Raw genomic sequence first — 19,821 nt, forward strand, 5'->3', positions numbered from 1 at the left:
AGTCCCAGTGAGCACGTCCAGAGCCCTCCAGGGCCTGTTGGGCAGATGCCTTGCTCCATGGAGGACCCGCTCAGACCTTGGGGCTTCCCCAACCTCTGAGAGCCGCGGGGCAGCTCTTTCTTTGCACTTCCAGCCCTGGGTTGCGGCAGTCACAGGCCCCCCAAAATGGATGCCTGCTTGTGCGCCCGGGGAACCAATGGGATCCCCCACGTCGGCGCGGTCTAGTGGGGATCCTAGTGACTGCTCCTGTGATGGGGAAGCCTCACAGAAGAAGGCTCGGTGCTTTACTGCACCCGCAAGGACAAACAAACACTCGAAAGTCAGTAAGTCAAGAACTCTTCCCGTGCTCTAAGGAGAGAGTGGGGCGCTCCTGATGCTTTGCAAAGACGAGGAAATAAAGCGTTCTTCGTGTGGTAGTGTGTGTAAAGGGCCAAGGAGCGGGGGCACAGCGCTCCCATACATTGGGCTCCTCTGAAAGCACCGGAGGGGACACAGAGGGGCAGACAGACCAGCACACACATCTAGAAATTCAGGTGGTGGTTCCGTCTAACTCCCCCAGAACCTTAGCAGGCCAGAGTCAGGGAAAAGGCTGGCAGCAGGGAAACATACAGAAAAGCAATCCAGATGACTCCTTTAGGCCACCCAGCAACCACTAGGCAGCAGGCCAACAAAAGAAGAGAAGCCCAGATGAGATCTTTGTGCAGTCAGGCAGTCCCTTCTGCAGAGGTTCGGTTTAAAGTCTAAAAGTGCTCTAAAAATTTGGGGACAGACCCCTGTACTTATAGCCATTTTGCGCAGCTTCCACAAAGGGGATAGGGGGTTCCAACCAGCACTAACCGGTTCTAGGAATGTGCCCTCTCTCCTCCAGCACTGGCTCCAGATATCAGCAGGGGTTAAACAAGCCCTTTGTTTGAAGCCAGGGCACAGTCTTTACCGATGCAGGTGTGCCCGGCCTCTACTTCTCCGAGCCCAGGAAGACCATTCAATATGCAAATGCACTCTTGTGACACCTCCACCCTCCCTGTGTACAGGCTGTCTAAAAAGTACGCAAAAAGTCCAGCTGTCACTCTGACCAAGATGTATGATGGAGTCAAGTTGCAAAACACCAGAGTCATAAGCACAGAGAAATGCTCACTTTCTAGAAGTGACATTTCTATGATGGTAATTAAAAAATCCACCTACACCAGTACGCAGCATTTCTCACTACCATACCAAACATGCCTACGTCATCCCTCATCGATAAGACAATACCACTTAAACATATGTTAGGGTATTTCCAATGTAATCCTATGAGCGGGGCAGCGCTCACAGTAGTGAAAAACTGCATGGGCTGTCACTACTAGAACTTGTAGTACATAAAGACATATGTCCTACCTTTTACATATACAGCACCTTGCTCTTAGGGCTAGCTAGCGCCTACCTTAGGGGTGGCATATGTAGTAAAAGGGAAGTTCCAGACCTGGCAAGTAAATTCAGATGCCAGGTCCCTGTGGCGGTAAACTACACACACAGGCTCTGCAGTTGCAGGCCTGTAACAGGTTTGAAAGACTACTTCTGTGGGTGGTGCAAGCTGTTCTGCAGGCCCAATAGTAACTTTTAATTTATAGGCCATGGATATAGGGGATACCAATGTTCAGGGGACTTAGAGGTAAATTAAATGTGCCAATTAGGTGTAAGCCAATTAAACCAAGTTTAGAAAGGAGAGCACATACACTTTAGCATTGATTAGCAATTGCATGGGGCTCGGAGTCCCAACGGCAACAAAAATAGGTGAGAAGAAATGGGAGAAGGAAGGCAAAAAGTTTGGGGATGACCCTGTCAAAAGGGCCGGTCCAACAGGGATAGAAACAATAAAAGGGAGGGAAGGGATAAAGAAGATAAAAGGGAGGGAAGGGATAAAAGGAGATAAACGTGGCGGCCTGGGCAAGAGTCTTTAAAGAGAACAGAACCAGCAAGCAGATACCCAATAACTCTTTGGCAGCTGCAAGCTGATGGAATTCTTTAAATGGCCTTTCAATCTCAAATCAAACTGCATTTTATAAAAAAGGGCTGCGCGTCCCGTGAACAAAGTCAGAGACATTGCCCACCAGACACTACCCGCCAATGTAAAGGAAGCACCCGAGTGAAATCAGTGCCGCGTTCAGATGATAAACTCTCACCAGGTATCACTGTTGCTACTGTGTATATTCACAAAACTGCAAATTGGTGCACTGTAACCACAGAAAAACACATCCAGGGCCTAACTGCATGTGGCTGCAGCAAATATGGTACCAATCCAGGAATCCATTTGATCTCCATCACCTGAACTTTATCACCTGTGTTAAAGCCCAGTTCCTTTTAAGACTATGTTAGGAGACCAGAGAACTGAAACTGAGTGCAGACAGTATCAAAAAGAGAAGGGACAGCAACCCATAGTGATAAAGGCTTTGAGTGGCACCGGACTAATTCTCAATTAATCCATTACACAGTATTTTTCTAAAGTTACTTACTCATTTTCCCGTCGTTCTGTACCGTCAGATACGTCAAACAAAAGGTATGGTTGGAAGGGCCACTGGGACGAACACCTGAGCTCCTCAGTCATCCTGCACAAATGATAATTGATTATTCCGCTTGAAGATAACAAGAAAGTGTTTTTTCCTCCAAAGAAGCCAGACCCAAAGTAATGATAATCAAAAGGCCAAGATCTGTCGTCGTCACACACACAAAGATGAGCTACTATCTGCAGCTCTAACTCATTCTTCGCTCCAATGGTGACATAAGGTAACCCACTGTAAGACTGACATGACCCCACATAAAGACATGAGTCTTGTACTCTTCAACAGTGCAATAAGCTCCCTTATTCAAAAGGCCAGGGCACTCGTATGAAATAAGATAAGAGTCTGTGCAGTTAGGTTCTTGGTCTTCAGAGAATCAATATGTAATCCAAACAGAGTTAAAGTTCACACACTCCTGAGACCTTACTCTGTGTCTCTTCTATACCTTATACTTCTAGATTAGACGGAGGGCTTATACATCCTTTTTCTCTACATACACGGCAGCTTAATTATCGGGGAGCAAGACACAGCGCCCCCAACACAAGAATTTACCCAAAAGAACTGTTTTGTTTATAGATCGCACCGTAAAAGATTTTGGATCCATACGTGCTGACTTATGAGTACTCCCTCACGAAGACTCGGGGATAAAAGTGTTTTGCCCCCGTCACGTGATTCCCACTACTCTTTCTCTATTGATCGTACATTATCTTGAAGAGTTTTACTTGATTAGGATAAGCCATTTATTCATGTTAACACCTTACCTATACTTTGCCCTGAGGAAGTCAATGAGATTAATTTCTCGGAGACGTAAAACACGTGTTGGCTGTTGTTGTGATGACCACATATGGAATCTTTCTGATGTGATGAACATGTATGAAACCTCGCACAAGAATAAAGACACTGAACTTTAACTCTGTTTGGATTATATATTGATTCTCCGAAGACCAAGAACCTAACTGCACAGACTCTTATCTTATTTCATACGAGTGCCCTGGCCTTTTGAATCAGTTTGGTTTTTCCTATTGGAGAACCACTGGAGGTGCTGGGAGGACCCTCCGTTCGGGAGCACCGTATTTACCATCTATTGTTAAAGAAATGTTTTGGTGATATTCTGTTAGCGCCTATCCCTATAATTTCCCCACCTTTTCTTCATAACCAATAAGCTCCCTTGTTTACAGTATTCAATAGACTGCCATTACGCACTGCGGTGGTACCAATCAGTACTGTAGTCTACACCCCAGTACCATACTGCAGAAACACCGTATGGATAGAAGTCAATTAGGGCCTCATTCAACACTAGAGTCATTCCAGTTCAGCATCACTTTCACCTTCCCATTCAGCAGTGTCAATAACTCAGCCCAATATTACATTTAATCATGTCCTATGTTTTCCCAAACAGAAATTCCATGAGCAGAAAGGCGTTTCTATGAAATATCCTAGTCACCTGTCTGTCTGCAAGGTTTTGCCATAGATGTAAGCGGATGGGAAGAGGCATATGTCCGGATGCATGCGGTACTGCACTGTCAGCAGCAGCACTGGTGTCTTCAAGGCAGACTGCTCCAGGCGAGTGCGCATGCGTGCCATCATGGATTGCCCATAGCCATACTCCTCTGCTTTCTACAAGAATCAAGTCACAGAAGATTACTGGTTTTGCTTTTTGACCCAACTCTCCTTCACATAATATCTGGCCCGTTAAAGCCATAGCATCAGCTCCTCTTTGCTCCTGGACTGCATGCAGAAGAAGAACATTTTCACTTACCTGCAACAAAGCTACAGTTAAGTAATATTTTCTGTTTGCAGTATGTGTTGCTGTAGATGACATGCCATGCAGACAGTAAATCAGTACCCTTCACTCTAAAGGTGTACATGATAGAAAGTAGAAGCATCTGCAGTAACTGGAATCTCCAACACTCCCCCTGTTCCGCCTTTCTAGCCTGAATGTTCTGTGAATTAATACACAAAATCACAGAGCACCTCCACAAATATCCACTAAAGGATTAGGTCAAGGAAGCTCCTTTTTGGGAGTAAAGTGAGCTTGTTGTGTACCAACACTTATCGTCAAGCATAGCAAACCTGAATGGATCCAACAATAAATCTAACGTACTTAACTATGATATAACTTTCTGATGATGTGGCCTTGAGAAAGCCATAAAAAGTTGCTTTCGTTTTCTTGAATAGTTTTGTTCTGTGTACAATACAGTAAAGAACATCTTACATCAAGAGTGTGCATCACTATTTCTGTGACTCCTAGCAGATTTGCAAAAAAGGTTGTAAGCGCAATGGGTTTGTTAATGTGAAAGGGATTTGATGAAGATATAACTATGTTATCCTTGTGTATTTTTTCAGTAGGATTCCTTTACAGGAAAACACTCTAGTTCACAAGGAAGTAACTGCCACTAAGAAAAGGATTTGCCATGCTTAGAACTGTACAATGAACAAACACTTTAGTTCAAAAGGTGAGTCTCATTAACCTTGGTAACAATATTTAGTTCCTACAATGGAGTTTGTAAAGTTTGTGAAGATTTAAATCCATTCAATTCCTCCAAGAAGACTTTAATGACTGGCATTCTGACAAATGATATTTGCTGTCCGATTTGGAAACATGCCGCAGCAACTTCCAAGCTAGCTCCAATAAAGGAGTATGATAGCACCGTGTTTTGTAGTGTTAAAAGTTACTTAATGCATTCAACTGCATAGCCTTTAATGGGTTTCAGTGACCAGACATACAATGATGAGTAAAGCATTTCCATTTTGCACCATAAGAGGCACTTGAAGTATATATCCTCCTTTCGAACAGCCATATATTCCTGAGATAGTTTTAATTATACAAATTCTAAGATTTCAGGAGCCAGAACTACCCGTGCCTAAAAATGTGTAAAGAAGTGTTTTTTTTCTGGTGAAACACTCAACTGCCATTGTGTTACGTTTGCCGCAGAGCTGATGCAAGCGCTGGCGAAGGATGCGACAGAGGAAAGTATCACAGGTGTGGTAAAGGAGAAGGTCAAGTCTAACTTTAATGGCGAGCCATTTTGTGAGCACTCCTCAGGGCTGAAATGTTTGTCTACTTGGATAGATTTTAATTTCAGATGTAGGTGCCCTGGCTATGCAGAATAAAGGTTTAGGTTACAATGAAAACAGTGATCCAGGTGTTGATCACTTCCTGCCCCTTACAATACTGATGTCGGCATTTACTTGGACTTATAAAATGCCAGTGGTATATATACTTTGCCAGGTGGGGATATATCCATCCCCTGGGGCACTGCTTCAGAGTTTATTTCACCTTTAACAGTTGCTCAGCATGTGCTGAAGGCTTTGAAATAAACTTTGCTTGAGTAGAAGTGAAGCCAAACATTCTGATTGAAATGTTAAAACCCTACACAGTTTGTGGAGCACTGCTTCTAATTAATGAGTCTCTTAGACCCTAAAATGCCCCTTTCATAGCTTAGGAGCCCACAGGAAGATCTCCAGATGCCACAGGCTAGCTTTGGGTGATCTGCACATTTTTTCCTCTCACCGTTACCGGAGAGTATGGTTGTTCAGAGAGTCTTTGAAGGGTAACCAAAATGCCTTTCCTTTGGCTCCTCTGAAAAGGAAATCTAAGACGTTTGATACTTTAGACCACATAGTTTTAGGTTCTGGGAGCTTGGCTCTCCATGCTCTTTTTAATATATGTTCATGCCTTGTGAGAACTAGCAAAACTCACATGTCAGCCTGCCAGGTTAGACGCTATTATGTAACAGTGAACAATAGCCTAGATGCATCAAAACAGATCCTGATGTGCAGCTAATAGCATTGCTAATGATCTATAAATTAACACCAAAGCAGGGCCCACCGAACCAAGGGGACAACATCCTAGCCACTTTAAATTTTGCATTAGGTGCCAGGGACAGCCTCAGGGTTTCACCTTCCAGAGTCACCAAGCCTGCAGTAAATTAACCATCTCCTTGGGAAGTAGCCCATAGGGTTGTGAAGCCACCATGAAAATATTCACCATTGCTAGGCAGTAGACTGTGCATATCTCAAATACATTCCATGCTCAACCTGCCTGCATTCCTGAAACAGATTCTTCAAGGAGGCCTAATCTGACATGAAACAAATTAGCAGGACCACAAATGAGTAACCAGGCCCCATCCACACAACACCACTCCACTCATTACGAGCCTGCTGCGTAGCAATTGCAAACGCACCAACATGATAAGTATTCATCAATGATCTCCTGACAGAAGAAACAAGCTGCTACTTCAATAGAATGGAGCTCAGTGAAAACCTGACCGGACATCTGTGTTCAAAATATATAAAGCTTTACAAGCACAATGCAGTGCGAAATTACGTGAAGTTGTTTACCAGATGTCTTTTGATACTGAAAAGCATATTTATATATGTCATCAGAGCAGTTTTATGCAAAAAGTTATGGAGAAATGCACCATCCAAAGTAGAGTGAGACAAAGGAAAGACTTGTAGACCAATGACTTGGATGAGTTGGAAAATGGAAATAAGCCTTGGAATGAAATTATGAAGAGCATGATTTTACAGAGCCAACTAAAAAACATATGTGGGAAGACTCACCTAAACAGAGCATAACCCACGTCACCCTCACTCAGACAGATCTGCTTTAATCACAGAAAATGTCTTGTATCAGGATGTCGAAATAGCAATGGAAACATCATCCAAAAACAATAAAACAAAAACAATGGGGAAATAAAAAAAAACTATTCACAGGGGTTGGGTGAATGCAGGAGGGTTGGCCTCAAGCCTAGCAGCCATCCTCTGCTGCGCATGGTCAAAGGCTGTGTGCAGCTGTGGTTGTATTGACATGTGGTAATCAGATGTTTACGTTTAAAAAACAGATTCACTAAAAAAAACAAAAGTTACAGGGACGTCATAGTTAGGTTCACATTATACCCACACAAAACCATAAAAATACAGCAATTATAGTTATACTTATGTTAAGAAGCAATAACTCGTGGCCTAAAGTTACTTAACAGCACAAGTTATAGTTTCTTCAGAAAAGTACAACTGTAAGTATTACTGCTGAATTTCTATGATTTTGTGTGGGTAAAACGGAACCCAACTATAACATCCCTGTAATTTTTTTTCCTCTGTGAATTTGTATTTTTAACATAAATGAATATGTAATTCCTGTACGTTAATACAACCACTACCACGCATAGCCAAAGGTTGTGCTTGACGGGGTTGGCTGCAGGGTCTTGTACCCAACCCCAAACTGTGCAAGGTCTTTGGCCCTGCGTGGTGGGCGCTTCGTGGTTTTATTTTCTTTTTTTTATTCTGCTTTGGATCTGCGGATCAATCACTAACTTACACTGGGGATCGCACTGAGTGCCGTGGTGGATTCGCAGATCGGCCCAAATTGTTTTTTAAAGAAAATGTGTGGCAATTTTTTTTACTGTGAGCAGTTTGGGGTCAGGACACCTGTATCCTAACCCTTTATGTCTTTTTACACATTTTTTCCCCTCTTCCGAGCCAAGCAACAAAGAAAATGAGAGTTGAAACTTTCATGTCAGGTTGCAGCCAGCCAATCAGGGGCTTGCATTTCACCAGGATTTACAGGTCCCTCTGTGGGAGGATCCGCATCCCTAGATATCTGTAGATTTTTTCCTTTAATGACTCCGAAATCACGCCAACACTTTTACACCAAATAACAACAAGGGCTTTTCTTAGACCAAGATATACCTTTGTGCCATATTTGGTGTAAATCCGTTGAGCGGTTCAGGATGTAGGCGTGTCTAGAAATTGCAGAATCCCCATAGACATTGCCCCTGCTTGATGAATCACCCCAAAACATTGAAGACCCCCAGCTGTACTAAGCTGTTTACTAGTTTAGAAAATGTCATGAAGTTTCTTGAAACAGCACCAAAAAATGCTTTGCCTGTGGTAAAAGTTGGTACTAACTAGAACAACCTACTGGTAGTTGTAGGCAGAAAGCATTTGTGATAATCCGTCAGCAACGTTTGCAAGTACGAGACCAATGCCTTTGGTATGCATACTCTATCCTCCTGGTACTGTTTCTTGCTAATATGGCTGTAATTGTTCCTGGTAATGAAAGCTGTATTGTTGAGAAGGGTAATATTCCTGGCCATAGTACTGTTCCTCATCATCTTCCTGCTGACATTTTACATGTAACTACGACGGGCTGTGAGTTACCCCGGAGAGACCATATTCACCTGAGTCATCTTTATCCAGGTGATGACTGAGCCGTAAAGGTGACAGCTTGCTTGGGGATGTATGTTCCAGCATCAGAGAAATGTTTTTGCCCATTTTCTTTGGTTTTCCATGGATATGGACTCATCAACGATTTAGTCGTCAATGTTGTCGACAGCGGTTTCACCGGTATTGTGGTTGGAATTGGTTTTGTTGTCGGCGATACAGGGACCAGTTTGATCATCGACAGGATGGGTGCAATATACTGTCGTCGATGATGTGACCGAAGGTGATCCGACCACAATCACAGATGTCACAAGTCAACAGCGTGGTCGCCGTCATCGTCAATGGCATAGTAAATTATTTCTTTGTCGACGGTGCGGACAATGGTTTCTTAAATTCGTGGGATTTCTGAGGTGAAGGTGTAGAAGGCTTAGGTCTTTATTTCCCTGTTTTTTATGAGGGAAAAACATGCCCTTTATGTATGTCGGAGTGTCTCAGAGGAGCTAAGTTGCTTGTGAGACACATGGTGGGTCTTTTTTGTAGATTTCTTGGAAGGCTCATGAGGGGAGCGAACTTCTGAACTCTGTCTCTCTCTTCTGTGAAGTCTCCTGAAGGATGAGGAAGAATCTTCACAGTCATCCCCAGAAACAGGGTCTTCCTTAGCTTTAAGTTTCTGGAGACACAGTAATAACCTCCCACTCTGCGTCCTTTAAGGTTTTTGAGTAAAAGGTACAACATATCTTACAATCCTTCACCTTGTGGGATGGGTAAAGGCAGTATATGCAGTCCTTGTGCGTGTCATCTGAATGCAGACTCATTTTAGCACAGGTTCCACATGGTCTAAAAATACCTTTTTTAGCCTGTTCTGGCATTGTAATGTCAGATTTGAAGCAGATGCTAACAATTCGTATTAGATGGATATAAGTCTCTTAGAAGTTTAAGAAATAGGATGAACTGAACATAGCTCATGGAGACACCCTTACATGACATGCATTAGAAAATCTGTGTGACAGAAGTCTCTAAGGGGAGTGTTCTAGAGGTTACTTCAACATGATTGGTTGAAGGTCAGGCTCTTTAAAATGACGGATATGTTACAAAAGTGAAGGCTTAATGTTCTTCCCAGGCTATGTTTAACATTACACTGCTTTCTAATGGTACTTTGGGACCCCCATGTCTACGACAGGGAATGATTCAAGCATGTGAATCTATGTATAATCCAATACTGGAGAAGAAAACAAGTTACTTACCTGTAACTACAGTTATCCAGTATTGGTATTTTTCATAACTTCACATGCTTGAATCATCCCCGTCGTCGAAGTGGGAGTCCCACGGTACATAAAATAGCAATAATTAACAAATAAAACTTTTTTGCCATAGGCTATAATGGAAATACCAGTCACTCATATAGCCTATCCAGGTCCTTTTGTGAAAAGGACCCAAACAGGCACCAGCACCCTCTATAACACTCTCCAGAGAAGCTCCTTCCCTCAGATTTTCCAGCACGAGAGTGAAAGATTATAACCTGAGAGGAAATGCGAGCGTCCAAGGGGAGGAGGGTGTATCGCATGTGAATTTATGAAAGATACCAATACTGGATAACTGTTGTTACAGGTAAGTAACTTGTTTTCTTATCCAGTATTGGATCTTTCATAATTTCACATGCTTGAATCTGAATAGTCAGCAGTACTGTTTATAAACATTATACCCGCAGTGGATGGAGGGTGCGAGCATGGAAATCCTTTACAACCTAAATAAAATAGTTAGCTCATAAATCTTGCATTATGAACTTCAAAGAAATATAGATACTTCTAAGTACATATACACATATACTGAACATCCGTGTTATACATACATATATATATTCATATACCTAACTACATACATACTTATATAGAAGCAAGTCAAAGTATATAGGATGGAAATCATGGCTATTTGCATATCAAACCATTTCTATATAACCAAGGGAAGGTCTCATTTTAATGAAAGAGAAGACGTAGAACAGCTTGTCCTACTAGAGAGTCGGTTCTCTGCGATGACTCCAAACAATAGTGCTGCGTAAAGGAGTGCGTAGTTTTCCATGTCGCAGCTTGACATATCTTATCCAGGGCAATACCCTGAAACAAAGCAGCCGATGTGGAGACTGCTCTCGTGGAGTGGGCTCTCGGGCACCTAGTCAACGGTCTTACTGCCTTGGTATGACAGAACTGGATTGTAGAGGAAATCCACCGGGCTATAGTGGCCTTGGTGACTCCTGTTCCTTGGCGTCCAAGAGAATAAGATACCAAGAGTTTATCTGATTTCCTGATTTGTTTGGTACTTCGAAGGTAAAATTTGAGCCATCGTTTGATGTCCAAAGAATGTAGAGTTTTTTCTGCGATTGTAGTTGGATTTGGAAAAAAGGTTCCTAGTATCACGGGCTCATTGAGATGGAATGAAGATGGCACCTTGGGAATGTATCTGGGGTTGGTTCTGAGCATAACAAAGTCATCAGAAAAAAAACAAAAAGGGTTCTTTAGTAGTGAACGCCTGTATATCACGGACTCTCCTGGTAGAAGTGAGAGCAAGCAGAGTTGCCACTTTCCATGTGACGTACTTGAGTTCCGCCCCGTGAATGGGTTTGAAAGGAGCTTTCATGAGTTGGGACAGGACTATATTGAGGTGCCACTCTGGCGGAGGTAGCCGCACCGGAAGGAAAGTGCGGAAGAGGCCTTTCATGAACTGCTTAATGATTCTGGATGAGCCGATTGAGGGCATCTCAGCGGATCGCCTATAGGAGGCTATAGCTGCTAGGTGAATCTTGACTGATGCATGGCAAAGACCAGCCTTGGAGAGTGAGAGCAGGTAAGAAAGAATTTGTTCAGGCTTAATTTGTAACGGGTGGAAGTTGTTCTGAGAGCACCAAACACAAAATCCCTTCCACTTGAGTTTGTACGTCTTATTTCTGCTCTCTGCTCGTGCCCTAGATAATATCAGTCTGCATTCCTGATCGATGTTCATATCGTGCAACTCTCTGTACTCAGGAGCCAAGCATGCAATTGCAGAGAAGTTGGATCGGGATGAAGAATTAGACCCTGATTCTTCGTGAGAAGGTTGTGGTTGCAAGGAAGGCGGACTGGATTGGCCACGGACCGGAGTAGGAGCTACGTGTACCAGTACTGTCTGGGCCATCTGGGGGCTATGAGAATGATCTTGCAGCATTCGGACGTAATTTTCCTGAGGAGCCTGGGAATCAGCGGGATGGGGGGAAAAGTGTAGACAAAGATCCCGGACCATCTCATCAAAAGAGCATTTCCCCACGACCCCGGGAGTGGGTATCGACTGGCGTAGAACTGGCATTTGGCGTTTAGGTTGGTGGCAAACAAGTCTAGGATCGGCTGACCCCATTGTTGGAAGATGCCGTCGAGTATGTTTTGGTTGAGTTCCCACTCGTGGCAGTTGTCGTCCATCCTGCTGAGAGAGTCCGCTAGGGCGTTGTTGACCCCTGGCAGGTGCTCCACCCTGAGGCGAATATTGTGCAGTGTGAGCCAGTCCCAAAGAGACTGAGCTTCCCTTGAGAGGGAGAGGGATCTTGTTCCTCCTTGCTGTTGATGAAAAACATACTTGTTGTGTTGTCTGTCCTGACCAACACTGAGGACCCTGCGATGCGTGGAAGAAAAGCCTTGAGCGTGAGATGGATCGCCTTCAGTTCTAGCAGGTTTATGTGCATTCCTTTCTGGAGATTGGACCATCTTCCCTGGATGCGCATGTCTTGCAAATGGCCTCCCCAGCCTTCCAAGGAAGCGTTTGTGGTGATGACAAAGTCTGTTATTGGTGTTAGAAACGTAAGACCTTGGGAGAAGTGGTTGGTCTGAGACCACCACTTCAACGCCTGCCGAATGTTTGGTGTGATAGTTATTAAGTCGTCGAAGGACCCTTGCGACTGGGTCCATTGGAGTTGTAGTTCTTCTTGCAACTCTCACTATCAGCCTTGCTACTCGAACTAGGACGATGGCCGAGGAAATCATGCCCAGAAGCGACTTGAACAGTCGTACTGAAACAAACTTTTGTGGAGATTCTGACAGCTAAGTAGGTTAGCTTCTGCTGCCTTGCTGGAGTGAGATATGCTTTGTTCTGGATGGTGTCTAATTCTGCACCCAGGAAGACTCTTCTGCATGAGGGAAGTGTGACCGACTTCTGTAGATTTACTGTTAGCCCCAAACTGTGGAATAATTCCAAGCAAGCATTTGTCGCTTTGGAGGCTCGTAGCATAGATGGAGCTTTTATGAGCCAGTCATCCAGGTATGGAAACACCTGGAAACCCTTGCTGCGGAGGAAACCTGCGACTGGGGCAAAGCATTTTGTGAAGATTCTTGGAGCAGACCTCAGCCCGAATGGTAGGACTTTGAACTGATAATGGGCACCGGCTACAGTAAAACAGAGATATTTGCGATGTTTCTGATGTATTGGTATGTGGAAATAGGTATCCTGGAGATCCAATGTTGTCATAAAATCTCCAGGATTGAGGAGGTGCAGGATATCTGACAGTGTGATCATCCAAAAAGATTGCTTCCGAAGGAACTTGTTGAGTTTCCTGAGATCTAGTATCGGACGCCATTCCCCTGACTTTTTCTTTATTAGGAAGAAACGGGAGTAGAATCCGAGACCTCGTTGCTGAACTGGACTCTTTCTATAGCTCCCTTGGCAAGCATAAGGAATACCTCCTGTTGAAGCAGACGAAGATGGAGAGGTCTGCCTGTTCTTGGTGAATGATGCGGTGGTTTTTGTATGAATTCCAGGGTATGACCTCTTGTCACTATATCCAGCACCCATTTGTCTGATATTATTTTCTTCCACTCCTGGATGTAGTTGGAAATGTTTGCTCCTATTTGTTGATGGTGTGAACATTGGGGAAGCATAGCCAGTGCCTGGAGAAGATCATTGCTTTCTTGGTTGATCCCTGCTTTGTGAACCCTGTCTTCTCTTTCCTCCCTGTCTGGCATAGGAAGCCGTAGATGGTTGCCTGTACTGTTGTTGGTAGGAAGGCCTATATTGGGGTTGCTGGTACTGCCTGTGAAAGGAACCTCGAAATGAGCTAAATCCTCTTCCTTTAGCACCCCGAAAGGGCTGTTTCCGGTACTGTAGGGTACCTAGGGACTTGGCAGTGTCTGTGTCGGTCTTGATGGCCTGGAGCGCGTCATCTACATGCTTGCCAAAGAGAGATTCGCCATCGTAGGGCATGTCGAGGATTCTGGACTGCACTTCCGGCCTGAAAGATGTGGCTTTGAGCCAACCTTGGTGGCGTAAGACCGCGGCACCATCTAGCGGACGAAAGCCAGTGGAGGCTATATCTAGAGCGCAGTCGATTATCTCCTCTGACGTACGCTCACCTTCTTGGAGAATCTTCCGTGCCTCTGCTTGCTTGCTTTCAGGGATGAGGTCAATGAAAGATTGCATATCCGACCACATTTGCCGGTCATAACGACCCAGGATTGCCAATGAATTTGCTGCTCTGACAGTGATTGCTGACATGGAGGAGAATCTTTTGCCCACATTATCCAATCTCCTTCCTTCTCTGTCTGGAGGAGTAGAGATAGGCGTCCATGGGTTCTTAGAACGCCTTTGAGCAGCTTGTGAAATAACCGAGTCAGGCTTTGGGTGGCCAGTGAGACATGCCGGAGAATCTTGGGTTTCCTTGTATTTCTTGTCCAGTTTTTGTGGGACTGTTGCTGGGTTGCGCATAATCTTTGTACCCTCGCTCCATATAAAATCAATAATCTGAATGGACCGTACAGATTTCCTTGACTGCTCCTTAAAATCATGCAGGAAACATTCCGACTGGGAGACAGATGTTGGAAGGTGGAAGCGTGCGGCAGCTCTGTCCATTAGATTGTGGAAACCACCTATATCCTCGGGTGGAGAATCAGAAAGGCGAGGAGGTGGTGGAGAAGGAGTGGTGGCCAAGTAGTCATCCCATTCCTCAGTAGGATGTTGCGGGGTAGAAATTTCTCCTTCCTCTTATTCACCTGAAGTGGAACCTTCATCTTTAGGGGGTGCAGCTAACACAGAGTGGGGTGTCATTCTGGGAGTAGCTGGAGGAGGAGGGACATTGCTTGGTGTAGCAGGAGAAACTGGCGGTGGTGGCTGATCTTCTGCTGCAACTGGGAACCTCCTCCTATAATCCTGTAGCATTGATTGTAAATCCTGGATTAAGGCGGAAGGCATCTGTATAGAGTCTCTTGGCTGAGGCTCTCTTGGTTGGTAATAGTGTTCTTGATGTGAGTAATATGGTTGGTATTGGTCATACTCATCATCGTCATCCTCTTCTTGATATTTAACGTGGAGCTGTGATGGGCTGTTTGCATCTCCGAATGGACCCTCATCAGATTCCTCCTAGTCGAGCAGATGACTGGGTACTAAAGTTGACACCTTGCTTGGAGACGTGTCTATGGGATAAATGTTTGATCAGGGCAGAGATGTGATCCTGACCATGGCTCGAAGATCCGGAGAGGTTGGAGTAGCCTCTATCTGTCTGACAGGCACCAGTGACGTAGTAGATGGCGTCAAAGTTGAAGATGCCGTCGACGGTACTGTGACCAGTGATGATTTTTCCATTGACGACGGTCTCGTCGACGGTGCTCTCGTCGACGGTACTCTCGTCGACAATGGTGTAGTCGACGACGGTTTCTTCGACGGTGAGACATCCAATGACGCTGTCGTTGGTGATATTATAGTCGACGGGGCTGTCGTCGACGGTGCTATAAGCGAAGAAGTTGTCGTTGTCAATGTTAACGACGCACTCCGTTCTGGAGTCCTCGTAGACGGAGGTTTGACTGAGGGGGATAGGAGCACTTACCATTGACGTCAATGTAGTCATCGCTGATGATGGTCTTGTCGACGAGGTAGTGGAGACGGTAGCTGTAAATACAGTCGTCACGGTCGTCGACGGTGGTGTCGTCGTCGACTTAATTTTAATAGTTACCTTTCTAGAGGTAGAAGGCTCTGAGGAAGGAGAAAGACGGTAGGACTCCTTCTTTTGAAGAGGAGAGGATGGCTCAGAGGAAATTGAAGTCTGTAAGCCCTTTCCATGATGTAATTTCTGCCTCTTTCTAGATTTTTCTGTCTGGCCCAGGTCCTCAGATTTGGACCTTTTGTGTGGCCTCTCTGACCCACTCTCCTCACCTGAAGTACAGGATTTTGCCTGTAACCACGTCAGGAGTCTACCCTCACGGTCTCTGAGGGTTTTTGTGGAGAAAGTACAACATATCTTGCAGTCTTTCACCTGGTGTTGTGGGTAGAGACAATACAAGCAGTCTTTATGTGGATCATCCATATGGAGCCTTTTCTTTCCACAGGTCTTGCAAGGGCGGAAAAGGCCTTTTCTAGAAGAATCCGATATTTTTTAAATTCTCTGAGAGAAAAAAAGCTTCTGAAGAAGTAGAAAACTGAGCAGAGCTCAGGGAGACTCCCTTCACACGACGTGCAGTAGAAAATCTGAGGGAAGGAGCTTCTCTGGAGAGTGTTCTAGAGGGTGCTGGTGCCTGATTGGTCAGCAGGCAAGTTTGGGTCCTTTTCACAAAAGGACCTGGATAGGCTATATGAGTGACTGGTATTTCCATTATAGCCTATGGCAAAAGAGTTTTATTTGTTAATTATTGCTATTTTATGTACCGTGGGACTCCCACTTCGACGACGGGGATGATTGAAGCATGTAAATTTATGAAAGATCCAATACTGGATAAAGAAGGGTGCCCACTCTTGCTGATTTCCAGCCGGGCACATACACCAAGACAGTGTCACCCACACTAACCTCGGCTTTTAGTAAATGAAGGTGCCCACTCTTGCTAATCCACAGTAGGATACTTACTCCAGGAAAGCGCACATCCATGCTGGTCCCCAGCAGGGCACGTAGTAAAGGAGAGTGCCCACTATCTCTGATTCGTACCAGGGCCCTTACTACAATACAGTGTCCACCCATGCAGATCCACGATAGGCACATACCTTAGGACTGTGCCAACCACAATGATTCTCAGCTGGGTACATGCCTTAGGACAGTGTCCACACACACACACTTATCCAAAGGATGCCCACTTATGTCGATTCCCATCAGGGCACACAGTAAAGGAGGATGCCAACAATTGCTGATTCCCAGCCAGGCACAGACCTTCAGGACAGTGCCCAAGCACGCTGAAGCGCAGCAGGGCACAAAGTAAAGAAGGGCTCCCGCTCACAGATCTCTGGCAGGGCACGTAAACCAGTACTGTGCCCATCCAAGCTAGTCCATAGTAGGACGCATAGTAAAGGAGTGTGCCCACCCATGCTAATTACCAGCAGGGTCCTTACTGCAGAATAGTGCTCACCCAAGCTGATTCCACATACAGCACATTCTCCAGGACAGTGCCCGCTCACAAAGACTACCAGCAGGACGAGCACTCCAGGACTGTGTCCAGTAGGGCACTCACTGCAAGAGGACTGTGCCCACTCATGCAGATTTCAAGCAGGACAGATACTCCAAGAGTGTCCACCTACGCTGATACCCATCAGGTCATAAACAAAAGGAGGATGCCTACCCCATGTTGGTCCTCAGAAGTGCACTTACTCCAGGACATTGCCTACTTAAGTTGATTTCCAACCCACCTCTGTATCTCTCAAGAAGAATACACACAACATAGCCAGACAAGACCTTACCGTGGAGATGACCGTGGCTGGGAGCTGCTCTGGGTCACCTACAAGGATGAGCTTAGAACATCGGTGGATAAGAGGGATGAGTGTCTCCACTTCACAAGCCTGCCCAGCCTTAGGAGTCAGAAGAAAAACATTATAAACCATTAAACATTTCTGAGAAACTTAACACATGTACCGTAGAAAACATGTATATTAAGTGACTTCCAGGAAAAACATTTAGTTTAAATAGCAATGTTCATTTTACAGCACTTTCTTACAAGCCTATAAAGCCCTGAAACTATAACCTAAAGATAAAAGCAGTAATAATTCTCGCAGAGCTCTGCAAATGCTCGACTGACTGAATTTTCCCTGTCCCAGTTTCCATTATCACATTCTAATTCCCTTTCCCTTGTCGCCCAAAAACCGCAGTCATGCAGCACGTAAGAGAGGACCAACAAATAATATTACAGCAATGGGGAAAGCAGATGACACTAGATCATTAACACTACAGCTTCAATGGTAGACGCTTCGGGCTTTGGCTATCTCAAGGAGAAACACTAATAGAAGGCACTTTGGACACCATTAAGTTCCAAAGACGCAGGATAAGGAATAAAAGCAGAATGTCTCAAATAGGGTTGTCGGACTTTTTGTTTTTCCTAAACAAAGAGCAGGAATTTAATGCTGGCTAGTAAATGGTCAACAGCTACACTGCCCCAAATGTCAAAGGGTTTTGTGAATCAATGCCACTACCATGAAGAGACAAACTATGGAAAAATGTCCTTCAAGGTGATTTTGATTCTCTAAATACTTGCTTAGTTCTTTACAATGACTGGGAATAGTCTACAGTGCAAAGTTAAAAACAAAAAACAAAAAACTAATTCTTAAAAATATTCTATCTTCTCCCAATGCAAATTACGTTGAATGCTCCAATGCCAAGGATATCCTGAAGTGCTCAGCTCTAAGTCTTGCTTGGAAGTGATGAATTATCTAGGTTATGGTCTCCACTGGTTCAGAGGGAAGGAAAGCTACCCCAAAAGCAGTGCCCAGTGAAGCTTGCATACATCAAAGTCTTTGGCAAAGAACCAGACGGGAAACTTTAGATTGGAGAACCTCAAGTTGTGGAGTGTGTTACACACTGTCTAGAGACTCTGAGAGAATCTGGGCCTGACTTAGCGTTCGGCAGGGGGACTAATCCTTCACAAATTTGACAGATATACCATCTGCCGTATTACAAGTGCCACTTGATATAATGCACTTGCAGTACGACGAATGGGGCATCAGTCACATTTGTGAGGGAGTAACCTGTTTTGCTGAATTCTAAATCAGGCCCTTTCCCTGAAGACAGACATCATTAACCCTGGACCAGGTAAGAGTAAAGGTGCATTTTCTGTAGGCAATGGAGGGAGGCCACTGCAGAGCAGAATATCTTAATGCACGCTCGTGGGCGCCATATTGAGCTAGAAGACAAGGTAGTAGTATTTTGAAGGCAAAATTCCTATTGCAAAGAACAGGTATTAATATTGCGTTTCCTTGAAGGGAAAAAAACAAGTGAACTTACTCATACAGTGCATTTCTCCAGTATTATCTTGTTTCACAGATTCAAATGCTTGGGTCATCGCCATTGTCAAGGCTGGAGTCCCACGATAATCATAACACTAAAGATGGAAAAATCTGATCCTCTCCCAGACAAGAGTTGAGAACAGGGAAATATTGCATAATATGGTGTTAGAGAAAGAGGCATGCTTTCCTGGGCTGCCTCTACTTTTTTCTTGTGCTGTTCGCTCTAAAGTCTCTCCTGGTGTAGCTCCTTTGGGTGTGTCCCTCCAGAAAGGGCTGATGCTGCTGAAAACAAGAAAGCCATGGTCAGTGCTTAATTTGTAAATAAAAATGTGACGGTGCCCAAAGCTCTCCTCCTAAACAGGCGGCTGCTGCGATTAAATGTTCGAGCACAGAATACTGAGGCAACGTAATCCTGCAGCCATCTCGGGCCTCTAATCTATTTACAGCCACTCCCTGCCCCTTGAGCTCACTCTTGCAGCTTTCTGCTTTCTCCCATTGCGACGCATTTTCGATTTTCTAGTCTTCCATCTTTCTCATATGTCTTTTGCTTGCAGTAAATGCTTGAAGCAGAAAAATAAGCGTCGGGCCACAAAAATAAGTGCTGGTTCTCTGCACCGGAATCAACAAGTGCAAATTAAGCACTGGCCATGGTGCTGCTGCAGATTTTGCCTGTTGTTGCAGAAAACAGATTTTTTCCAGTTTGTGTCTGGTGTGTCCCACAGCTTTCAAATTATCAGAGTCTTCCTTAATATTCCCCATCATCGTGTCCCCTGTGGACTAAACAGCTGTTTGCCATCAAAGGGGGGAGTTGATATGTTACTGGACTTCTAGGAGAACTCCAGATGCCCAGAGCAGGGCGTTTCTTCTGAGAATGGAACTGGTATTCAGCCTCTGGGAGGCTGCGTCTGCAGTATATAACAAACAT

General features: G+C 44.6%; 1 protein-coding gene across 4 annotated transcripts in view; it reads right to left on the reverse strand.

Moving 5' to 3' along the window:
• Positions 1-19,821, reverse strand: part of SETX (senataxin) — a 419,011-nt gene that overhangs the window by 33,821 nt on the left and 365,369 nt on the right. For all 4 annotated transcript variants that reach the window (XM_069237106.1, XM_069237104.1, XM_069237107.1 and 1 more), the window contains 3 exons: positions 17,361-17,468; positions 3,979-4,151; positions 2,490-2,582 (listed from right to left, as the gene is read on the reverse strand). In XM_069237106.1, coding sequence (XP_069093207.1) covers positions 2,490-2,582; positions 3,979-4,151; positions 17,361-17,468 — 374 coding nt within the window. The remainder of the gene's footprint in view (positions 1-2,489; positions 2,583-3,978; positions 4,152-17,360; positions 17,469-19,821) is intronic.

This window comes from Pleurodeles waltl, chromosome 6, assembly GCF_031143425.1.
Source record: "Pleurodeles waltl isolate 20211129_DDA chromosome 6, aPleWal1.hap1.20221129, whole genome shotgun sequence".
In the NCBI taxonomy this organism is placed as follows: domain Eukaryota; kingdom Metazoa; phylum Chordata; class Amphibia; order Caudata; family Salamandridae; genus Pleurodeles; species Pleurodeles waltl.